The 19,552-nt window shown below is 39.2% G+C and overlaps 1 protein-coding gene across 1 annotated transcript in view; it reads right to left on the bottom strand.

Moving 5' to 3' along the window:
* amot (angiomotin) overlaps nt 1-19,552 on the bottom strand; it is a 71,203-nt gene continuing 51,651 nt past the window's right edge. Inside the window, exons 9-14 of the mRNA XM_059352169.1 lie at nt 17,983-18,132; nt 16,229-16,425; nt 10,245-10,373; nt 8,539-8,771; nt 5,456-5,710; nt 1-2,141 (exon numbers count right to left, since the gene is read on the bottom strand). Coding sequence (XP_059208152.1) covers nt 2,008-2,141; nt 5,456-5,710; nt 8,539-8,771; nt 10,245-10,373; nt 16,229-16,425; nt 17,983-18,132 — 1,098 coding nt within the window. The 3' untranslated portion in view covers nt 1-2,007. The remainder of the gene's footprint in view (nt 2,142-5,455; nt 5,711-8,538; nt 8,772-10,244; nt 10,374-16,228; nt 16,426-17,982; nt 18,133-19,552) is intronic.

The following is a 19,552-nucleotide window of genomic DNA, read 5'->3' as shown; positions in this document are numbered from 1 at the left end:
AGGTTAGCCTTCATTTCTCAAGTCCTGATAATGTAATAATTCCCCAATATTGTAATAGGTGTAACAGGTCAAAGTTGAATGTTTATTAACTTTTGACCCGTTCATCCGTTTTTCACAAACGAGGTATCCATGACACATTAATGCATTCAACAGCTTCGTGAAATCTAAAAGTGCTTGGTGTTATACTTTATTACATTATTGGTAAAAAGTGTATTACATTATTGGGAAATGCACTTTATTACATTATCGGGAAGTTATTACATTATCAGGTTTTATTACATTTTCAATGGACTCAAGTGCAGATTTTTATTACATTATCAGGGTCACTACATTATCGGGAATTTATTACATTATCAGGTTCTACAAGGGCCAGTTTTATTAATTAATTATTCATATTTTGCTTGTATGTAGAAAAGGAAAAAAAATGCTCATTCTGAGCTTCAGTAAGGCTTCTGTGTGTGCTGAAATACAATTGGTGCTGCAGTAACGAATGTGGCCACAAACCCCTGCAGATCAACAGGCAGTGCATTTAAACAGTTAGTCACTGACCACAGCGACACAAACAACAGTGACAAGAACAGAAATCCTTCACCTTAAATGTAAAAGCTCTCCATGTTGATTTTTTTACACGATGATTTTGGCTTTTGAGGTTTGTTCCCTCGCTGTTTTTCCTCCCAGTCTTATTACTGTGAACATTTATGAACATACATCGAGGCTCGATTAATTAATTAACTTCCATTCCAGCTCAAACGTTTATCGAATCCATCACGACTAATCGCCCAAAGCGTCTTAGAAAGTTGCATCGGAAAAATAAATATGAGGCACTAAAACTTTTTTTTTTTTTTTTTTAAAGGTGGGGGTGTAATTGTGGAGAAAGATTGTTTGGGTGTTAAGCTCTGTAGAACCTGATAATGTAATAAATTCACGATAATGTAATAACCCCGATAATGTAATAAAAATCTGCACTTGAGTCCACTGAAAATGTTATAAAACCTGATAATGTAATAACTTCCCGATAATGTAATAAAGTGCATTTCCCAATCATGTAATACACTTTTTACCAACAATGTAATAAAGTATAACATTAATGGGAGTTTATTACATTATCAGCTTAGCCTTCATTTCGCAAGACCTGATAATGTAAAAATTCCCCCATATTGTAATAACTTAACAGCAGACAACCCATTACTTAGGTTCAAGTGGTGATACTGTGTAGGCAACTCTAGCTCAAGAGCTCTAGCGCCACCAACAGGTCAAAGTTGAATGTTTATTAACTTTTGACCCGTTCATCCGTTTTTCACAAACGAGGTATCACTGTAAAAAGTGCATTACATTATTGGGAAATGCACTTTGTTACATTATCGGGAAGTTATTACATTATCAGGTTCTACAGGGTCAAATATCAACAAATACACCCTTCAGCACTAACGGAAGCATCTTCCCTCTCACTGCCACTACATGTGTCTTTATACATCCATGGCCTGTCCCCTGTTCTGTGTACTCTGTCCCCTGTCCTCTGTCCCATGCATGAGCTCCACAGCTCCTTGCTTCCCATTTACAGAGCCAGGGCCGTGTATAAACACTGGAGTTTTCTTTCAACCAGCTCATGGTTCCTGTAAAGAGCTAATGACAGAATTTGACAGGAAGAGTACTGGATTAGGATGCAGACTCCGCCTTCAAAACTCCACTTCATATTAACAATTGCATTACGGAAACATGCAAAAGCTGAGATGAGACAGGAAGGAGAATTTGCTTTTGTCTTCTGATTTCTGTTTTTTTCCTAACATGATGAAAATCGTGAAGAAATAAAAGACATGTGTAAAATCTTCCAGTCAGTCTGGATGTTTAAATGAATGCACATGTAAACAGAAGAGTGTCAGAGTGTCTCTTGGTGTGGTCAGTCACACAGACAGCTGCAGGTTTGGAGGAGGAGCCAGGTGCTTTACATGTCTGAGAGCTGCCCTCCAATCACTGGTTTGGATGATGTTTTATGCTGGAGGTGATGGGTCAGATGAGGATCTCCACCATGTCGTTGTCCACTTCCTGTTGGGTGGGGGGGGCTGCAGAAGGGGTCTGTTGCTGTGAGTGGGACTGGACGGGGAGCCTCCGCTCCAGGGTGCTGCTGTGAAACACTGGCACATCTGTGCAGAGATGACCAAGGACATTTAGAAAATGAGTTCAAACTTAAGATTGAGGACTGGGTTGAGGTTATACTTTTTTTTTTTTTTTACAGTGTTTCTCTATACAAGGCCAATATAGCAAAATAGTTTCTTGTACCTGACAAGTTTCGGCTACCTTACCTCTGTACAAGAAACTATTTTGCTATATTGGCCTTGTATAGAGAAACAGTTTACAAATTATATCAGTAGGCCTAATGAACCTCTTCAAGAGGTTATACATAATATTTATGTGATGGAAAAATTAAATTCCTCCGTGAGACTGGAGGAGGATGGATTTAAAAGAATATGGAAAAATTGGGTAGAGTGCATAAAACCAATTAGGGCTGACTTTATCTGAGATGACCATCATTAGAAGCAAAAGTACCCTGGTTCGTAGCTACAGAAGTTGAAAAGTTATGTATAAGTTATGTGTGTTTTTATTTATTTATTTGTTTTTATTATTATAATTTGATTTATTGTTTTTTTTTTTTTTTTTTTTGGGGGGGGGGGGGGTTCTTTTATGAATATTATTGTTTTTATTTCTTTAATTTTGCTACACTGGAACAAATTGCTGTTTGATTAGTCATGATTTTTGGATGACATTGGATGACTGCTTCATTTCATTCATCCAGTTACAGAGCAGCTCATCATCCCTATAGAACATCTGACCACCAGTGTGTTGACATTAATGTTAATTTACATGAATTACTTTGCATTTATCTGATGTTATTCTTCCTATGAGTCGCTGAGATTTCCAATCATTGAGTCCATATTGTTAACATGCTTTAATCCAGGATACCTAATGTGACAATCCTGCATCAGGCTAATACTCATTCACAGTTGCACAATTTTATTGGAGTGAATAAAAATGTTAAATTATTTTATATCTGATCCAAGATGAAAGATTGAGGAAAGATGTAATGTGTAATCTGAGGATGCATTATTAGAGGGGTTCGATTTATGTAAACCAGATGTGTGCAAAATGTTTGTTAAAATGTTCAATAAAAAGAAAGTTTAAAAAAAAAAATTGATGATGAAAAATGGTTAAATGTTACGGTAATTATATAATTTTTTGCATTAAAATATGTGTATATTTTAATAAAATAAATTTTGGTGATACCAAAAAAAAAAAAGAAAATGAGTTCAAAGTTCAAAAAATGATCAGTCAGCCTTTTAGACCAGTGGTTCTCAAATGGGGGTACTTGTACCCCTGGGGGTATGTGAAGGCACTCCAGGGCGTACGTGAGATTTTAAAATATACATTTAAAAAGTAGCATCCATGCAAAAATCCTTTAAAAATAAAAAGTTTTAATATTTTTTTTCGGAAAATATAAGTATAAGTTCATAAAATGAATTTTATATTCAGTAGGCTATTCAATTTGATTCTCCTAAAAACAACATTTAAAATGTTTGAAATAGCTTTTTTTCTCAAATGTTTGTAGTTCCAAAGTTTAATAAATCAGACACTGATGGCACAGCGCTCTGTTTTTAAGGCTTTTTTTTTTTTTTCAACCTAAAATGTACTTGGCTGAAAAAATATTTCACAGGGGTACATCACTGAATAAAGGTTGAGAACCACTGCTCTAAATGACCACTCACACTTTCTGCAGACAATGCATTTTCTAGTTGTTACCAAGAAAGAGGCTAACAGTTATCTGCACATATACTTGACTTGTTAGTAGCTGATATTACTCTTTTTTTAAATGTTAAATCAGTAATACTACTTACATTTTATATTTAAATCTTTACCTGGATACTGCAACATACGTACATCTATAATGAATTAACTGACACAGACTCAAAACAGCCCAAGACTCAAGACATCCAATCATCAACTCATCCCTGCCTTTCTTAACTCTCCCAATTCAAAGTTGCAGCCGCTGGGAAAGTCTCAGACCACACCCTCTCAAAAATCCGTTCACTCTGCGTGTCTCCACTACAAGTTAGCCCCCAGAGGGATTTAGAGACTCTGGAGGTGACGTATGGTTTTCACCGTCGCTAACTGTGCACAACGTCAGCAGCTGAAAGCAGCATGGCTAATTATGCACAGAGTCTCCGCTGCTCATAAACATAGTGATTGTGAATTAACGGCATCACTAACTGTGCACAGAGTGTCTGGTGCTTGTTGTAAACAAACAGAGATCGCTAAGTGAACACCTCCTGCAGCAGCAGCACATACACACTGTACTGCTACAGAGCTAACTGTAGCTAACTGTAGCTAACTGCCGCTAGCGGCGCCTCTTCTTAACGTCTCATGGTGTCCAAAGCTAATATAAACTCACATATGCTCATCATATGAAACTGGATTGTGTATTACTTCTTGGATGTGTCCATGAACAAAGAACCTCAATTAACGTTGGATCCTGTGATCATGTCTGACTTGACAGATTTGAATAATCAGCTAAGTTTAACTGCCACACACATGGATAACTGAAAATCAGATGAAATCAGATGCAGAAAGGGGGAAAATGTGTTTGCACTGTGAAATTATTAGCATCTATAATAATAATAATAATAATAATAATAATAATATCTACACTGTAAAAAAAACAAACTGTTGTTTTTACGGTAAAGAAACGGCAGCTGTGGTTGCCAGAACTTTACTGTAATAAATGCGGTGCAACTTTTTGTAATATTACAGTGAAATTATATTAGCACTGTTGATTTGTCCATTTAGGATTAAGCCATTTTACTCCATATTTTACTGTAAAAAATAAAAAGTTTTTCCATCAAAAGAAACGCTGTTCTGCCATATAATTGACATAGAAAATATAAATATAGAAAATACTTTATAAATGCTTTATAAATGCTGCATAAATGAAAGATTTTACCATTAAATATTACAGTATATTTTTGTTAGAGATATGGTGTTTAGTACATTTAACAGTGAGAAAAAGTTTTATTTTTTTTGTTTGTTTTTTACAAAAAATAAATCCAAAAATGGTCGCTTGTATATATATTACAGTATATTTTTGCTACAACACGGTGCCAGTGTATTTTACAGTGGAGTAATGTTTTTGTTTTTTTTAATGTAAAAAAAATACTGTTTTGGCTGATATATACATTTACAGTGTTTCATTGTTACTGAAACTGAATTAAGCCATTTATTATTTTACAGTCTTTTACTGTCATGGTTTAGCAGTTTTTCACTGTAAATCTACAGACATTTATCAAAGCGTAGGGTGAGCCAGATCTTGATGGCAGACCTTTGAGATTTTCACCCACTACTACAAGATCCTCATTGAACTGAGGCATGTTGTGGGTGTGATCAGAGCTGACAGAAAGTGTGAGCTGACCTGCTAAGCGGTCTGGAATGTAGACAGGGCTGGGGCTGGACAGGCGAGCGGGCAGCGTCATGCTCTGCAGAGCTGGAGTGCTGGGCTTGCTGGTGTCCTGGCTCTGTCCCTTCTCCGTCTGTGTGCAGCTGTCCCTGCTGCCCGACTTGGAGTGGCTTGTGTTCATCGGGGTGGAAGGAAGCACTGGTGAGGGGGATGATGAAATTGACTCGGTCCTGAGAGACTCTGTACGGAACTCAGAACTCAGAAGAACCCCTGGAGAAAGATGAGAAGAAAGAAATCATTACTCAGCAGCAGCACTGTAGCAATCCCCTGCTCTCACTGATAGTGTGGTTCAGCTGCTCTTCTTTAATGTCATGTAGGGCTGGGCGATATATCAATATAAAACATATTTCAATATATTTTTTTATGTGATATGGAATTAGACCAGCGGTTCCCAAACGTTTTTAGCCGCGCACCCCCTTCTATGTCCCAACCGTGTTGACGCACTCCCAATCCCCCACACCTTAAAAAAAACAAAATGCAATAAGCTTTTTTTATAGCCATATTAAAGACGGCATGTTTAATCATGCTCAAATGAGAACACACATATAATTAAATAATCATAAATAAAGATTTAATGAGCGTTGAGCTAAACAACCCGTCATCATAACACAGGTTGGAAAAATGGAAGATAACTTCTTCTACGCTTCATTTTAAGACGAAGTGCATTTTGAATAGCCTGCATTTATTTATTAATTAATATTACAGTTTTTGATTTTACATTTTACAAAGGAAATGTTTATTTACACTTCTTTATTGTGTGGGGGAAAAAATTTAATTGTGTTAATTATCAGACCGCCATTACATTTTTCATCTCGCGCAGCCCCTAGCGCAGGGATGGGCAACTTAAATGCTGCAGGGGGCCACAATGTTTCATTGACACTACCACAGGTAAATGGTAATGGTAAATGGACCTGCACTTATATAGCGCTTTTCTAGTCGCTTTGCGACTACTCAAAGCGCTTTACACTACAGACTGCGCTCATTCACCCTTTCACACACACATTCATACTGGTGGCACAGGCTACCCTAAACGGTACCACCTGCCACCACACACCGATGAACGCAGCATCAGGAGCAATTTGGGGTTCAGTATCTTGCTCAAGGATACTTCGACATGTAGGCTGCGACGGTCAAGGATCGAACCACCAACTGGGGGCCAACTTGGGGGCCAACCAACTCTACCTACTGAGCCACAGCCGCCCAGGGCCACATATAGGACCGTGTACGTAACCAGATATGATGAAACTGCAATTTTAAATATGTTTACAGTGCAGTAACTTAACATATTTCATGCTCAAATGCATGTATAACAGTATAAAAAGGAATACAAAAGCTTTGAAGCAAATAAAAAATAGCCACTTACTGTGAAGTAATTTTGCGCATTTTTTACACTGCACAAGATTTCATGTTCAAATGCATGTAGTTGTATTGAGGGCCACTGCAAGTGAGGGTGCAGGCCGTATGTGGCCCCCGGGCCTCCAGTTGCCCATCCCTGCCCTAGCGGCAGCTCGCGCACCCCCAGGGGTGCATGCACCACACTTTGGGAATCCCTGAATTAGACCATATCACATATATCAACATAGTTCAATTTTAGTACTGTGTGTTTGATATTCAGTATAAGGCCAAGAAGAGTGCCATCATGATAGTGCGTAGCAAGGACGACAGGAAGTACATTTTTCCCAAGTTTACACTGTGTGACAACACAATCTCAATGTGAGCAGTGAGATTAAATATCTTGGCCATGTTGTTACAGAGGATCTCACTGATGATCACGATATTTTTAGACAACGACGCAAGTTATATGCACAGGCTAATATTTTGATTCGTGAATTCCATCACTGCCCTTATAAAGTCAAAGTTACACTGTTCAAAGCATTTTGCACACCCATGTATGCTGCACATCTGTGGTGCAACTAAAAGGTGAACAGCATGCACAAACTGAAGGAGGTTTATTACTGTTAAATAAGCCAAGATGGCACAGTGCAAGCCAGCTATTTGTCAGCCTGGGTGTGCCCACCTGTGAAGCGCTTTTACGTAATCTGATGTATAAATTTATGAGTCGCATTGTACTGTCAGAAAATACTGTGATCATTGCTCTTACTAATCCTCAGGTTAGCCCCGCCCGCCTCTCCTCAGTATATTGGAGACACTGGCGTAACAGTTTATTTTGGTCGGTCTGAAGATCATCTTTATGTATTTTTGGTTTCTGTCATGTTTTTGTCTGCCGTGTAATTTATTTTCTGTATTGTTCCTGTTTTTAATATCTGTCTCCTGTGGACCCTGAGTCTTGAATACAATTTGATTGCTTGATTTATAGTTGAAGCACGTTGTGTTTGTCTATACTTGGGACTAAGATGCAGATCAGGTCACATTTTATGACAAATTAATGCAGAAAACTAGATCATTTCAAAGGGTTCACATACTTTTTTCTTGCAACTGTACGGCAGCCAGTTGCTGCACTCTATACAGTCGATGCTTCCACGCCAGAATACAAAAATGGATCACTCTAAGGCTGGGCGATATATCAATATAAAAAATATATATCAATATGTTTTTAAATGTGATATGGAATTAGACCATAACGCGTATATAGATAACGTTAAAAAAATTGTCTTTCTTTATATATAAATGCTGCCATTACTAGGGTTTGTCATATTTTGTTATTTTGTCATGTTCTATATTATTTTCCCATATAAATATATTTATTTCAGAAAAAGATTGGCCTATTTTTTTTCATATTTTTATTTAAGATTTTTTTTTATTTAAATGTGCACTTTATGGAGCTTTGATTTAAAAAAAGGTTGTTATGTTGTTATACAGTATTTATGTTCACTTAAATAAACAGTTTCAATAAAACTACTTGTGACATGTTATTTTTGACTTTCACTGAACATTTGCTCTCACTTTGAGATAAAAATATTAGGATATATATCGTATATCGATATTCAGCCTAAATATATCGGGATATGACTTTTGGTCCATATCGCCCAGCCCTAATGTCATGTGATGAACATTGTATAAGGGCTGCTGGTTCTTACCCAGGCTGCCCTTCCAGCTGGTGTCTTTGCGTTCTTCAGTGATGGGTGAGCTACTGAGGCCTAGGCTGTGAGAGAGCAGTCCTGAACCACCAGAGTTGGAAATGGACATCAGGGACTTGGAGGGTCTCATGGCAGATGGCACATCGGACTTGATGGGCTCCTTCCTGGAGCGCTGGTGAAGCACCTTGATCATAGCGTCTTTCTCTATGATCTGGGCATGGAGGTTCTTTATCCTGGATTAGGAAAAACAAGAGGTTGGATCAGAATGAAGATACACACCTGCACAGTTACTGCAGGACAAGGAGAGCCTGATAGCTACAGCAGTGTTTTAACACCACTAGTTCACTTCATTTGGTCTGGATTGTCTCCTCTGATGTCATAGAGAGCTTTAACCCTTTAACGGCCTGCTCAACCATATGGTAGAGCACATTTTGTGGCTATGGCTCAGTTGGTAGAGCGTCCGCCCAGTAGGGATGGGTACCTTTCACATTTGAACCGATACGGTACCGATACCCGGTACCTGGGAATCGGTACCGGTAGTCAACGGTACCAATTTTCGGTACTTTTGCGTTTGTTTATGTGGTAATAAATGTTAATTTGTTTAATAATAAAATCTCAATTTTTCAATTCAACATATTTATTTCTCAAAATATAAACTTATATCAAAACAACTTATAACTTATTTATATCAAAACAATATAACATCCAGGATGAGCAGTGCTTTATTGCTGACTGAACGTGCATTTTGTGACATGAAGGTTTCAGTGTTATCAAAGGATGCCCTAACAGAGGTTGGGAGGTGGATGATGCTGTCAACACAGAGAAGCGGCCTCAGGTGGCAAGTGCATGGAGAAGAAAAAAAAAAAAAGTTGCAAGTGCACGTGTGACTTGTGGTGATGACGTCGTAGCTGTGCGGCGCAGCACCGGTCAGACAGTATTGTGGGCACGGCATGGTTGGAGTAAACAAAGTTGAGTCGGGCTGCTCTGTGCACATATCGAGGATGACGCAGTAGTCCGAGGGTTTTAATTTCAGCGAGGCAGTTTGGAGTGAAGTGGCAGGTAATATTCCTGGGTTTAAGAGCGGAGTATTAGCGGAGGACCAGAGATGCAGCAGCTAGCTGCTAGCTGTTAATGACTGGTCTACAGAAGAATGGAGAGAGCAAACGGAGTAAGGAAGGTCCAATCTGGAGGCAGACGAAGGCCAATGTAGAGACATTGGAGAGATAGCAGCTGGCGGCTAGCAGGCCTAGAGCCGGCTGTTCGTCTCTGCGCCGGGGTGGACGAGGGCAGCAGCTAGTGGCCGCGGTGAGCAGACAGGACCAGACAAGGAGGTAAATAAACAAATAAAAAATAGTGCGATCGTCAGCACGCTTGTTAATCAAAGACGTCAAATGAAAATAGGTTGAAATCAATGATCAGTTTAAAGTTAACGCCGTTTAGGTATCGAAACATGGTACCGTTTGATTTTACATGAATCGGTACTCGGTAGTACCAACGGAATTCGGTCGGCACCTATAAAAGTACCGAATTCGGTACCCATCCCTAACCAACTGAGCCACAGCCGCCCCTAATTTTCTAATCACAGCTCCACCTAGCTATAGATAAACCATTGCAACTTAACTTGTTTTCACTAATGGCACTGATGGGTGTTGCATGCCATCACAGGGGTTCTCAGGAAGGCTGCATGTCAGTGCGGAGTGCTTTACCTGCTTTCCATGTCCAGACAGCGCCGATTGGCCATGAGAATCTCCTCTTCTTCCTTCTGGATTCGGGCTTCCACTGATGTGTCATAGCTGCTGCTAGGAGAATGACTTATCACTGCTGAAGATGTATCCCTGCAAAACAGGACAAATGATAACAGAGTTCAAAAGTAGATCACACACTTAATTACTGACCTGTCTGAATGCTTGTGTCATCGTGTTAATATTATGGGCTGGTGATGCTCGTTAACACAATTTGTTGCTACTGAATGCTAAAACAAAAACTGGGGAGACCATTTCAAACTAGTAGTAACCACTAGGGCTGGGCGATATGGACCAAAAGTCATATCCAGATATATTTAGGCTGAATATCAATATATGATATATATCCTGATATTTTTATCACAAAGTCAGAGCAAATGTTCAGTTAAACACTGCAAATTATTTGTTTCTTACCAAGATTAAAAAAAAAAAAAAAGATTTACAAGTGTTTGGTAATTTATCTTTTTTTAAGAGTTAATTTCTTATTTCAAGCGTTCAACATGCTTATTTCTAGATTTTACAATCTTAATTCAAGAAATCTTGTCAAGGTAAATTATCTGTCCATGCAGCAAGATCATTCCCCTCAGATTTAGTGTATTTATCTTGTTTTTGGACACACCTTTTTTGCAGTGAAGTCAAAGTCAAATATAACATGTCACAAGTAGTTTTATTGAAACAATTTATTTAAGTGAACATAGATACTGTATAACAACAGGAGTACCTTTTAAAAAAAAAAAATTAAAGCTCCATATAAAGTGCACATTTAAATAAAAAAATATATCTTAAATAAAAATAGCCTATGAAATAAAATACTTTAATAATAATAATAAAAATATTTTTCAGATGATGAGAAAAGAATAACGAACATTACAAAAGAATATGACAAACCCTAGAAAGGGCAGCATTTACATATAAAGAATTTTTTTTTTAACTAAGTCAATATATATTCGATATGGTCTAATTCCATATCACATTTAAAAATATATTGATATATCTTTTATAGCGATACATTGGCCAGCCGTAGTAATCACTACAGTGTTGAGGTTAGTGTAAAAACTATCTCAGAACCCATTGGCTATCGATCTGACCCAGATTTAGCCTCTGGGTCAAGAGCTATTATTACTGGTGCACCGGTGTAGCCAGTGGATAATAAAATTCGATCATCCAGTCGTGGAAAAGATTTTCTGTGGAGCCTCAAAATCATGTTATGAGACTCTGAAATCTCCATTGCTAAGAAAATAGCTTCAGTGCACAGACTAGAAATGAATGACGTACCCTTTTTTTATCCACATTCACTTCAATAGCTGTTTTTGCTATCTTCAAAGAGAGCTATGATAGGGCAACTTGTTGGAAACCACCTCATGACTTGTCTATTCAAACATGGACCCTTTCCTTTTTGGATATCATATATATGGAGCTCTCTACAGCTCATATATATGGAGCACAGAAAAGACTTTGGACACTTGGCTCAATATTGCTGAGTCTTTGAAAAATAATGCTGTAGATGTGTGCTATAGCCTTCTTACTTCTATTTGCACATATGTTTGGTCCCTTGTGTCTTACGTCTGTTCCTTCGTCAATGTTATTTGTTTGTTTACGTGTGTGGTTGTTTGTGTATGTCTGTTTCTATATGGCTTATTAGTAAGCAGCAGACATCAATCTTACTGTTGTATTTTTATTATGTACCCCTCCCCTTCAAGTCTGGTCCTGGGACACCTCCTTCTGTCTCAGCATATTGTTTGTAATTTGAAAGATCACTCATGTGATGGTGCTCTGCCAAAAAAAGGAGAGCTATGATATGCATTATGCCCTTTTACCTTCACTTGCATGACCAGTCAGTGGATGGTTTTACTTGGTTCTGTGTCATTGTTATAATCTGGAACCTGTTCAGATTCTTTTTCCTTTCCATTCACAGGGACATCTTTTCCACTCTCTGGCAATTCATGTAGTAGTTGCTTGTCACCCTCTGGAATATCAGTTATATAATTTGTTGTACACTTGTCCTGAAATTGACTTCCTTGAAACACATACAGGTACAAGTTCTTTTCTCTCTACATCAGCTGCCATCCTTGGCCAAGTATCTCGACAGCAGCGGCAGCAAATTCAAAGCAATAATGGATGAAGTCCATTATTGTTGTGCTGTTTCTCACTGTAGAGACTCAAGCAAAGTTGTTCTGGATTTTGCTGAACATGATTCGTTTAATGTCAGACTCAAGTCTAAGAGACAGACTCTCTGTCACGTACGAACAGTCTCACCAATTTTACGACTCTTTTACTATCTCTGAAGGCGTTACAGAACTGGAGTCACTTGATCCCCCTCATCACTCCTCTGGGAACATTATGTCCTGCGCCTTTGGTTGGGGTGGAATGTAAAACCCACCAGAATGAATGAAGCAAACTCACAGGGAAGTAATATGAAAAATTATTCCAGTGCTGCTGGATCACTGTCACATTGTTACACCAGCCACTGTTATCAAAACAGATTCCCCCACCGTTCACTTTGCCTGAAAATGCTGTGTCATGATCTGCTCTGAAGAGTTGGAATCCTGCCAGCTACAGCCCAGAGGCCAGTATGGTAAATGGTAAATGGACCTGCACTTATGTAGCGCTTTTCTAGTTGCTTTGCGACCACTCAAAAGCGTTTACACTACAGACTGCACTCATTCACCCTTTCACACACACATTCATACTGGTGGCAAAGGCTACCCTAAACGGTGCCACCTGCCACCATTGGGAATTCATTCACACACCAATGAATGCAGCATCGGGAGCAATTTGGGGTTCAGTATCTTTCTCAAGGATACTTCAACATGTAGGCTGCCATGGTCAGGGATCGAAACACCAACTCTCCAAACACTGGACGAACGATATACCATCTGAGCCACAGTATCAATCCACAAAGCCACGTTTTCATGAACGGAAATGAAAAATGAAGAAAAGTCTCTGTTTTTTCCCAACAGTATTTGAAGTTCGTCCAGTTTGTTGTACAGTGAACAGTTGGAGAGGAATATTCCTGAAACGGTATGGTGTCCGCGTCTATGGATGCACAGGCACAAGCACTCCAGCATGCCTCCCCCTTCTCCGGCTTTTAACTGCACAAGCAAAGCTGAGTGCACTAGATTCTAAACTAAAACCGCTATAATTCTGCTGATGAGCAGAGGAAAGTGTTCATGAGCTCTTCTCTGGTGAAAAAACTCTGGTATCACAGCCGAAGACAATTCTACAATTCTACAATATCATTAAGCAGACGCTTTTATCCAAAGCGACATAAAATGAGAGGTAATACAACACAAGCAAAGATGAAGTCAAGAAACATAGCAAGAGTAAGTGCCATGGGTTAAATTCGAGTCCATTAGGACACCAGTGCTTTATAGGTCGCAAGATCGGTCAGTGCGATACTTATCCTTGTCATCTATGTACATCAAGTGTGAAGGTGTTCAGTAAAGCATTGGTCTTCAGTCTCTTCTTAAAGATTGATAAGGAATCAGCGGAACGGATGGAGTTTGGAAGTTGGATGTTGTTGCATGGATCCAAGCTGAAGATTGATATATATATAAGGTATATATAAGGTAGGACGGGGTGGGATGACTAGAAGCTCTGTCTTTAAGAGGTTAAGCTGAAGGTGATGTTCTGTCATCCATGTGAAGATATCAGCAAGACAAGCAGAAAAACGAGCAAAGACTGTGGGGTCGTTTGGTGGGAAGGGAAGGAACAGCTGAGTATTGTCCGTAGGTTGTTGGTAGTGTCTACACACTGAACTGCGTCACGACACCAGACGTCACGAATGAAAACACAAACACCGCCACTGCAAGATTTTCCTCCGTTGGCAATGTCTCTGTCTGCTCGGTAGCATGTAAGCCCCTCCAAGTGAACAGCGGAGTCTGGGATGTTATCGCTTAGCCATGTTTCGGTGAAAATAAAAATGGAGCCATCCTTAACATGACGTTAGGCATTGTATATTGTCCAGGGACCACACATGTGATTAGCAGTCATGCTAGCCCAGACACCTCTGCATTTGCCTCTCTTCTGCTTCGGTTCACACTTCTTGCCGACGTATCAGGAGTCTGAGTTCTTGCAGACTCCTTACTTGTGCGGTGGCCAAAAAGTTATTTTCCGCAGTTCTACAGATATGTAGTAGAACCTGGTGACTTTACTTGTGCTCTAATAGAGACAGATGAAACAGACAACAAATAATCCCTTAAAAAGTTGGAGAAAAAAATTAGAAGAAAGCACTGTATCGGGACAAAGGGGCCGCTGCATCTGCACGCGCTGCCATCTTTCCAAGAACAGTATATTGAGGATGGAGAGCTGAGAAAATGTAGGAGGGGAGGATCGCTGTCCTGATGTGCCAGTAAGGGTTGTGGGAAACTGAAGGCGGGAAGACAGAAGGTAACCAGAGGAGCAGTAAGCTTTTTTTAGGTTATGGTACTGTTGGCTTTTTGACCTTGACATAGGGTGGGTAACCTGAGGTCAAGTAAGAAGCTTAACTATTTTAGAATAGTTTTTGGCTGAGGATCTAACTAATTTTGCTATATCTTGTCTAGTGTCCTTGATAATTGAAAAAAAAAAATAGCCTAAATATATCAGGATATGACTTTTGGTCCATATCGCCCAGCCCTAGCATGGTGCCAGCTACAGCCCCTAAAGACAGTATGTTTGTAGGGTACACCAGCTTGCAGTCGGAATATTATGAGGTCATGGAAGTATGGAAAGGAAAATTCCCATGCCAAGTTCTTCAACTTTTACAGCAGTTACAACAACAGAAACCATCCTGAGTGAAAACACCACATTACTAGCATGGTTATTGTATGGGCCTGAACAAGAGGGCTCTGCAGTGGTGTTCAAACACCAGTGTTACCCATATAGCAAGCATCAGTGATATTGGTAAGGCAAGGTGCCTACAGAGCGCCCAAAGGATACTATGAGATAATACCCACGAGTGACAGCCTGTTTATCCTGTTGCTGTCCAGCAAGCAAGCAGGAGTATTGCTGCCCTACAACAAGACATCAGAGCAGCTTCCTTCTTCAGGCTGGAAGACTCCTCAGTTTATCCTCTGTACACCATACATATTTAGATTTCTTTTGTAGCTTTAAGGGTCACTACTTGCATTATGTTGTGCAAACCAAGGTTGTTATAGTTAACGAAAACTAACAAAGTAACGAAAACTAGAATTGAAAAAACATTTTCGTTAACTGAAATAAAAATAAAAATGAGTTTGTTTTTTTAAAAAAGCGATAACTAACTGAAACTGTATTTTGTGATTACAAAATTAAATAAATTATAGTGAAAATGTCCTTCGTTTTCGTCTTTGTCAACTTTTTTCATACATAATCCAGTGTTTCTATTTCTCCACCACTGAGTGTGTGTATTTCTGCTTTGTGGGCTTCAAGGAGAAGCATGAGTGAAATTACCGTAATGACACCATGTTGGCTGTAAGGAACAACTTCTCAGCTGTCAGAAAACATTGGCATTTTCCCAATAGTGCAAACAGTTCAGTTGTTATGGTAAAAGTGTCAACAAATCACATTTTTTTGCAGTGGCGCTGAAAATCCAGCAGCGGCAGCACACCGCCACAGAATACATCTACACTGCAAAAAAGGTGTGTCTAAAAACAAAATAAAAAAAATTAATTTTGAGGAAAATGATCTTGCTGCATGGACAGATAATTTACCTTGACAAGATTTCTTAAATTAAGATTATTAAATCTAGAAATAAGCATGTTGAGCGCTTAAAATAAGAAATGAACTCTTAAAACACTCAATCTAAAAACGAACTAAAACTAACTGAATTTGAAAACAAAATTAAAACTAAAACCAATGAAAAATCCCAAACTATTATAACCTTGGTACAAACCTGTGCTGAAGAATGGCAATAAATTAACCCTTTAACCTCGGGGTCTAAAACGTGACTCAAAGAAGGAAATGTTACGACTATCATGCACATGTACCTCTGAGTGGCAACGGAGGCAGCAGCATCCAGAGCAAATTGCCTCATCACGCTCTCCTCCAAGTACTTCTGCTCCCATTTGGTCATATCGGCCTCCAGAGCCAGGATCCGCTCCTCCTTCTCTCTCAGGTGCTCCATCAGTGCTGTGGCATTGTACTCCGAGGGGGCTGCACCACTGCTTTGTGCCCCTCCCTGACGCTGGGAGAAGAAGAGGGGAAACAGAGAACAAGGGAGAAAGAATATATGAAAAGGACTAATTTGTTGCTGCCTTTGCTAAACCTCTAAGCTGTTAAAAGTCTTAGCATTCACATTACTTAACCCTTTGGAGCACGTCTGCTGTCCTGGTCTGATCTTCCAGGAGGTAGAACAGACAATCTCCCTCTCTCTCCAGCTATAAGGGAAGGACAGCAAGGCCCCAAACCAAGCTTGGGCCCACCACCTAAGTTTCCTGCCTGTGATCTATACTGGATATAATCACAGAGACCTTCACCAAGCTTTTGGAGCCAATAACAGCAAATAACTCTGGAAACACCTAAACCCAACCAGGAGCTGATTCTTTTTCAAAAGGATTTCTGCTTCCCCCTTTCAACTCAGGACTCTGTGTTATAGTACTGGGCAGTTAGTACAAGCAAGAACAAGTTTGTTAAACTTAAATCAATGGTGTTGAACTGTTGTGTGTTTAAGTATATTTGTTGTGATATTTTGTGTAGCTAGATCATTTGAAGTTGTATGATTAATCTTGCTCTACATACCTCAAGTTGTACATGTAAATTAACTATAACTCATTTGATTTTCTCACACACTAATCCACATCAAATATATTTTTAATCTGGCTTCCTACAAACACATAGACTTTCAAGGCCGCATGGTCTTTTGTTCATCAAGAACAAAAGGGCTTCCGCCATTTTGATTTACTTAAATGACCGCCCTTGGTCAGCCATTTTGTTACAAATTATCTCTCACCCACATTTCAACTGTAAATAGTCTTTTAGATTAGTTATTGTGTGTTCTGCTTGCTTTGCTTTGTTTAGATAAATATATTTTTGGACTAATAGGCTTCTCCTTTTAATGTTGTACATGAATGAGTGATTTGCTAAACCTCTGCTATGAAAAGAACTCCAAAATTCCTTTAACTAAATATTAATAAGGTAATTTGATTATAATTATATTCATAATTAATAATCAATGTTCCAGATAATTTGTTAACTTTATGAGACTGATTTATGAGGATTTGCTATCTTTCCTCTTCCTAAGTAAAGAGGTGGTGCCCCGAAAATAACTTTAATTCATTTAAAGTGTTAAATATTAATTTAGTCAATATCTGATAGCAAAATTTACCTACATTTTTCTTGTTCACAATCTTGTCACAATCACACAGTCAAACAGTCTTGCTGAGGGACTTAATGAGTTAAGGTGAAGCATAGAGCTGAATATGGGAGATTCTAGAAGATTTAAAGTGTTTGTTAGACGTGTGTCACCATGGGTTCTTTTGGGTTAAGGTGGATTAGATTGGACTAGTGCAGGCATGTCCAAACTATTCCACAAAGGGCCGTGTGGCTGCAGGTTTTCGTTCCAACCAAGCAGCAGCACACCAGACTGGACTCAGTTAATCAACTGATCTCAGTCTTCAGACAGTTGATTGGTCAAACTGTGTGCTTTTGCTTGGTTGAAACGAAAACCTGCAACCACACGGCCCTTTGTGGAATAGTTTGGACATGCCTGGACTAGTGGATTACCAGAACAAATTGGAGTTACCTGCTGCATGCGTAATGACTCCAGTTCTCTCTCCAGTCTAGTACGTAGTCGATGCTCAAGTTGTTCTCTCTTCTCACAGGCTGCCTGGAGCTGAGCCAGAGCCTGCTGCATCCTTTCCACCTTCTCCACGTAAACCTGCTTTTTTTTCAGCTGCACATGCGGAGACAGAGGCAGAGAAGGTAATATTTAAATGATGGTAAATCAGCATTGCCAATTCTCCTTAACACAGCCGAACATATAAAACACATCAGAATCTTGGTATTCAATCTCCTGCTGTCTGTGAGGATTTTATGTGGTTCAAGACTACACCAAAAAGTTATGTGTCTATGAAATCCACAGCATAGAACGCTCACGACCTTTTTTAGTCAAAGTGCTTCATCGGGAACTGCTGTAAAAAAAAAAAAAAAAAAACTTGTTCTTTACAGTTATACTTTTACTTTGTTGACCAAATCCCTGACCAATTTTGCTGGCCAAAAACATATTTCATTAGAGCAAATATCAATAATATATTGCGCTTCAAGAGTGGCAGCATAGTCTGATAGCTTTGTAATCTTGCTCGATTTTACTATCTTTTTATGTATTTCTATCATGTTTGTCGTATTTTCTTTCCGATACTTCTGTGGAGAGAAGAGTTTATTTAAGAGAAGAGCTTTTTTCATTGAAACGGAGCAAGTCTGGAGGACACCATCACCCTATTCCAGCTGAGTTGAAGAGGTGTTTTCGTGGGTGTCGTGCTGGTGCAAAAGTCAAGGCTCAGAAATGGAGATATAAGCCTTTTCTGCCCACAGTCATCATGGGGAATGTCAACTCTCTGCCCAACAAGACTGATGAACTGGAGATACTGGTGAAGACTCAGAAAGTATACCATAAGTGTATGTCTCGGCTGTGGCTCAACTGATAGAGCAGTTACCAACTGATCGGACGGTCTGTTGTTCGATCCCTGACCATGGCAGCCTACATGTCGAAGTATCCCTGGGTAAGATACTGAACCCCAAAATGGTCCACCGATGCTGCATTCCTCGGTGTGTGAATGAATTCCCAATGGTGGCAGGTGGCACCTTCGTAGGGTAGCCTCTGCCACCAGTATGAATGTGTGTGTGAACGGGTGAATGAGCGCAGTCTGTAGTGTAAAGTGCTTTGGATAAAAGCTCTATATAAGTGCAGTCCATTTACCATTTAACTATCTCCTGCTGAACACCTAAAATACTATGGAAATGATCCGCAGGTTCAAGCTGATTCAGCTTTTGGATTTATTTAGTTATTCAAGATTAATATTTAAACAAAACTCTGCTAGACTTTCTAAAGTTGTTTTTTAACAGAGTGATTTGAGTAAACGCAAATACAAATCTGACAGATGACACTCACAGCACATAACCGCAGTTTATGTTCCAAAAGTCACTCCACTAACTGTGAGTTCAATGGACTAATTTAAGATAGAGTGACTATCTGCAAAAGCAGGAAAGGAAGAAGAAAGAGGAGAGGAAGACAGAGCAGAAAGGAGCTGAGAGAAGGCAGGCAAAGGGCCCAGAATCTGAAGGCTCTTTTATTTGTTTCAGGAGAAAAGCTTGCA

The sequence above is a fragment of the Centropristis striata genome, chromosome 15 (genome assembly GCF_030273125.1).
Source record: "Centropristis striata isolate RG_2023a ecotype Rhode Island chromosome 15, C.striata_1.0, whole genome shotgun sequence".
Taxonomy (NCBI): Eukaryota; Metazoa; Chordata; class Actinopteri; order Perciformes; family Serranidae; genus Centropristis; species Centropristis striata.
The sequence above is the reverse complement of the archived record's forward strand: the minus strand, read 5'-3'. Positions and strand labels throughout refer to the sequence as shown.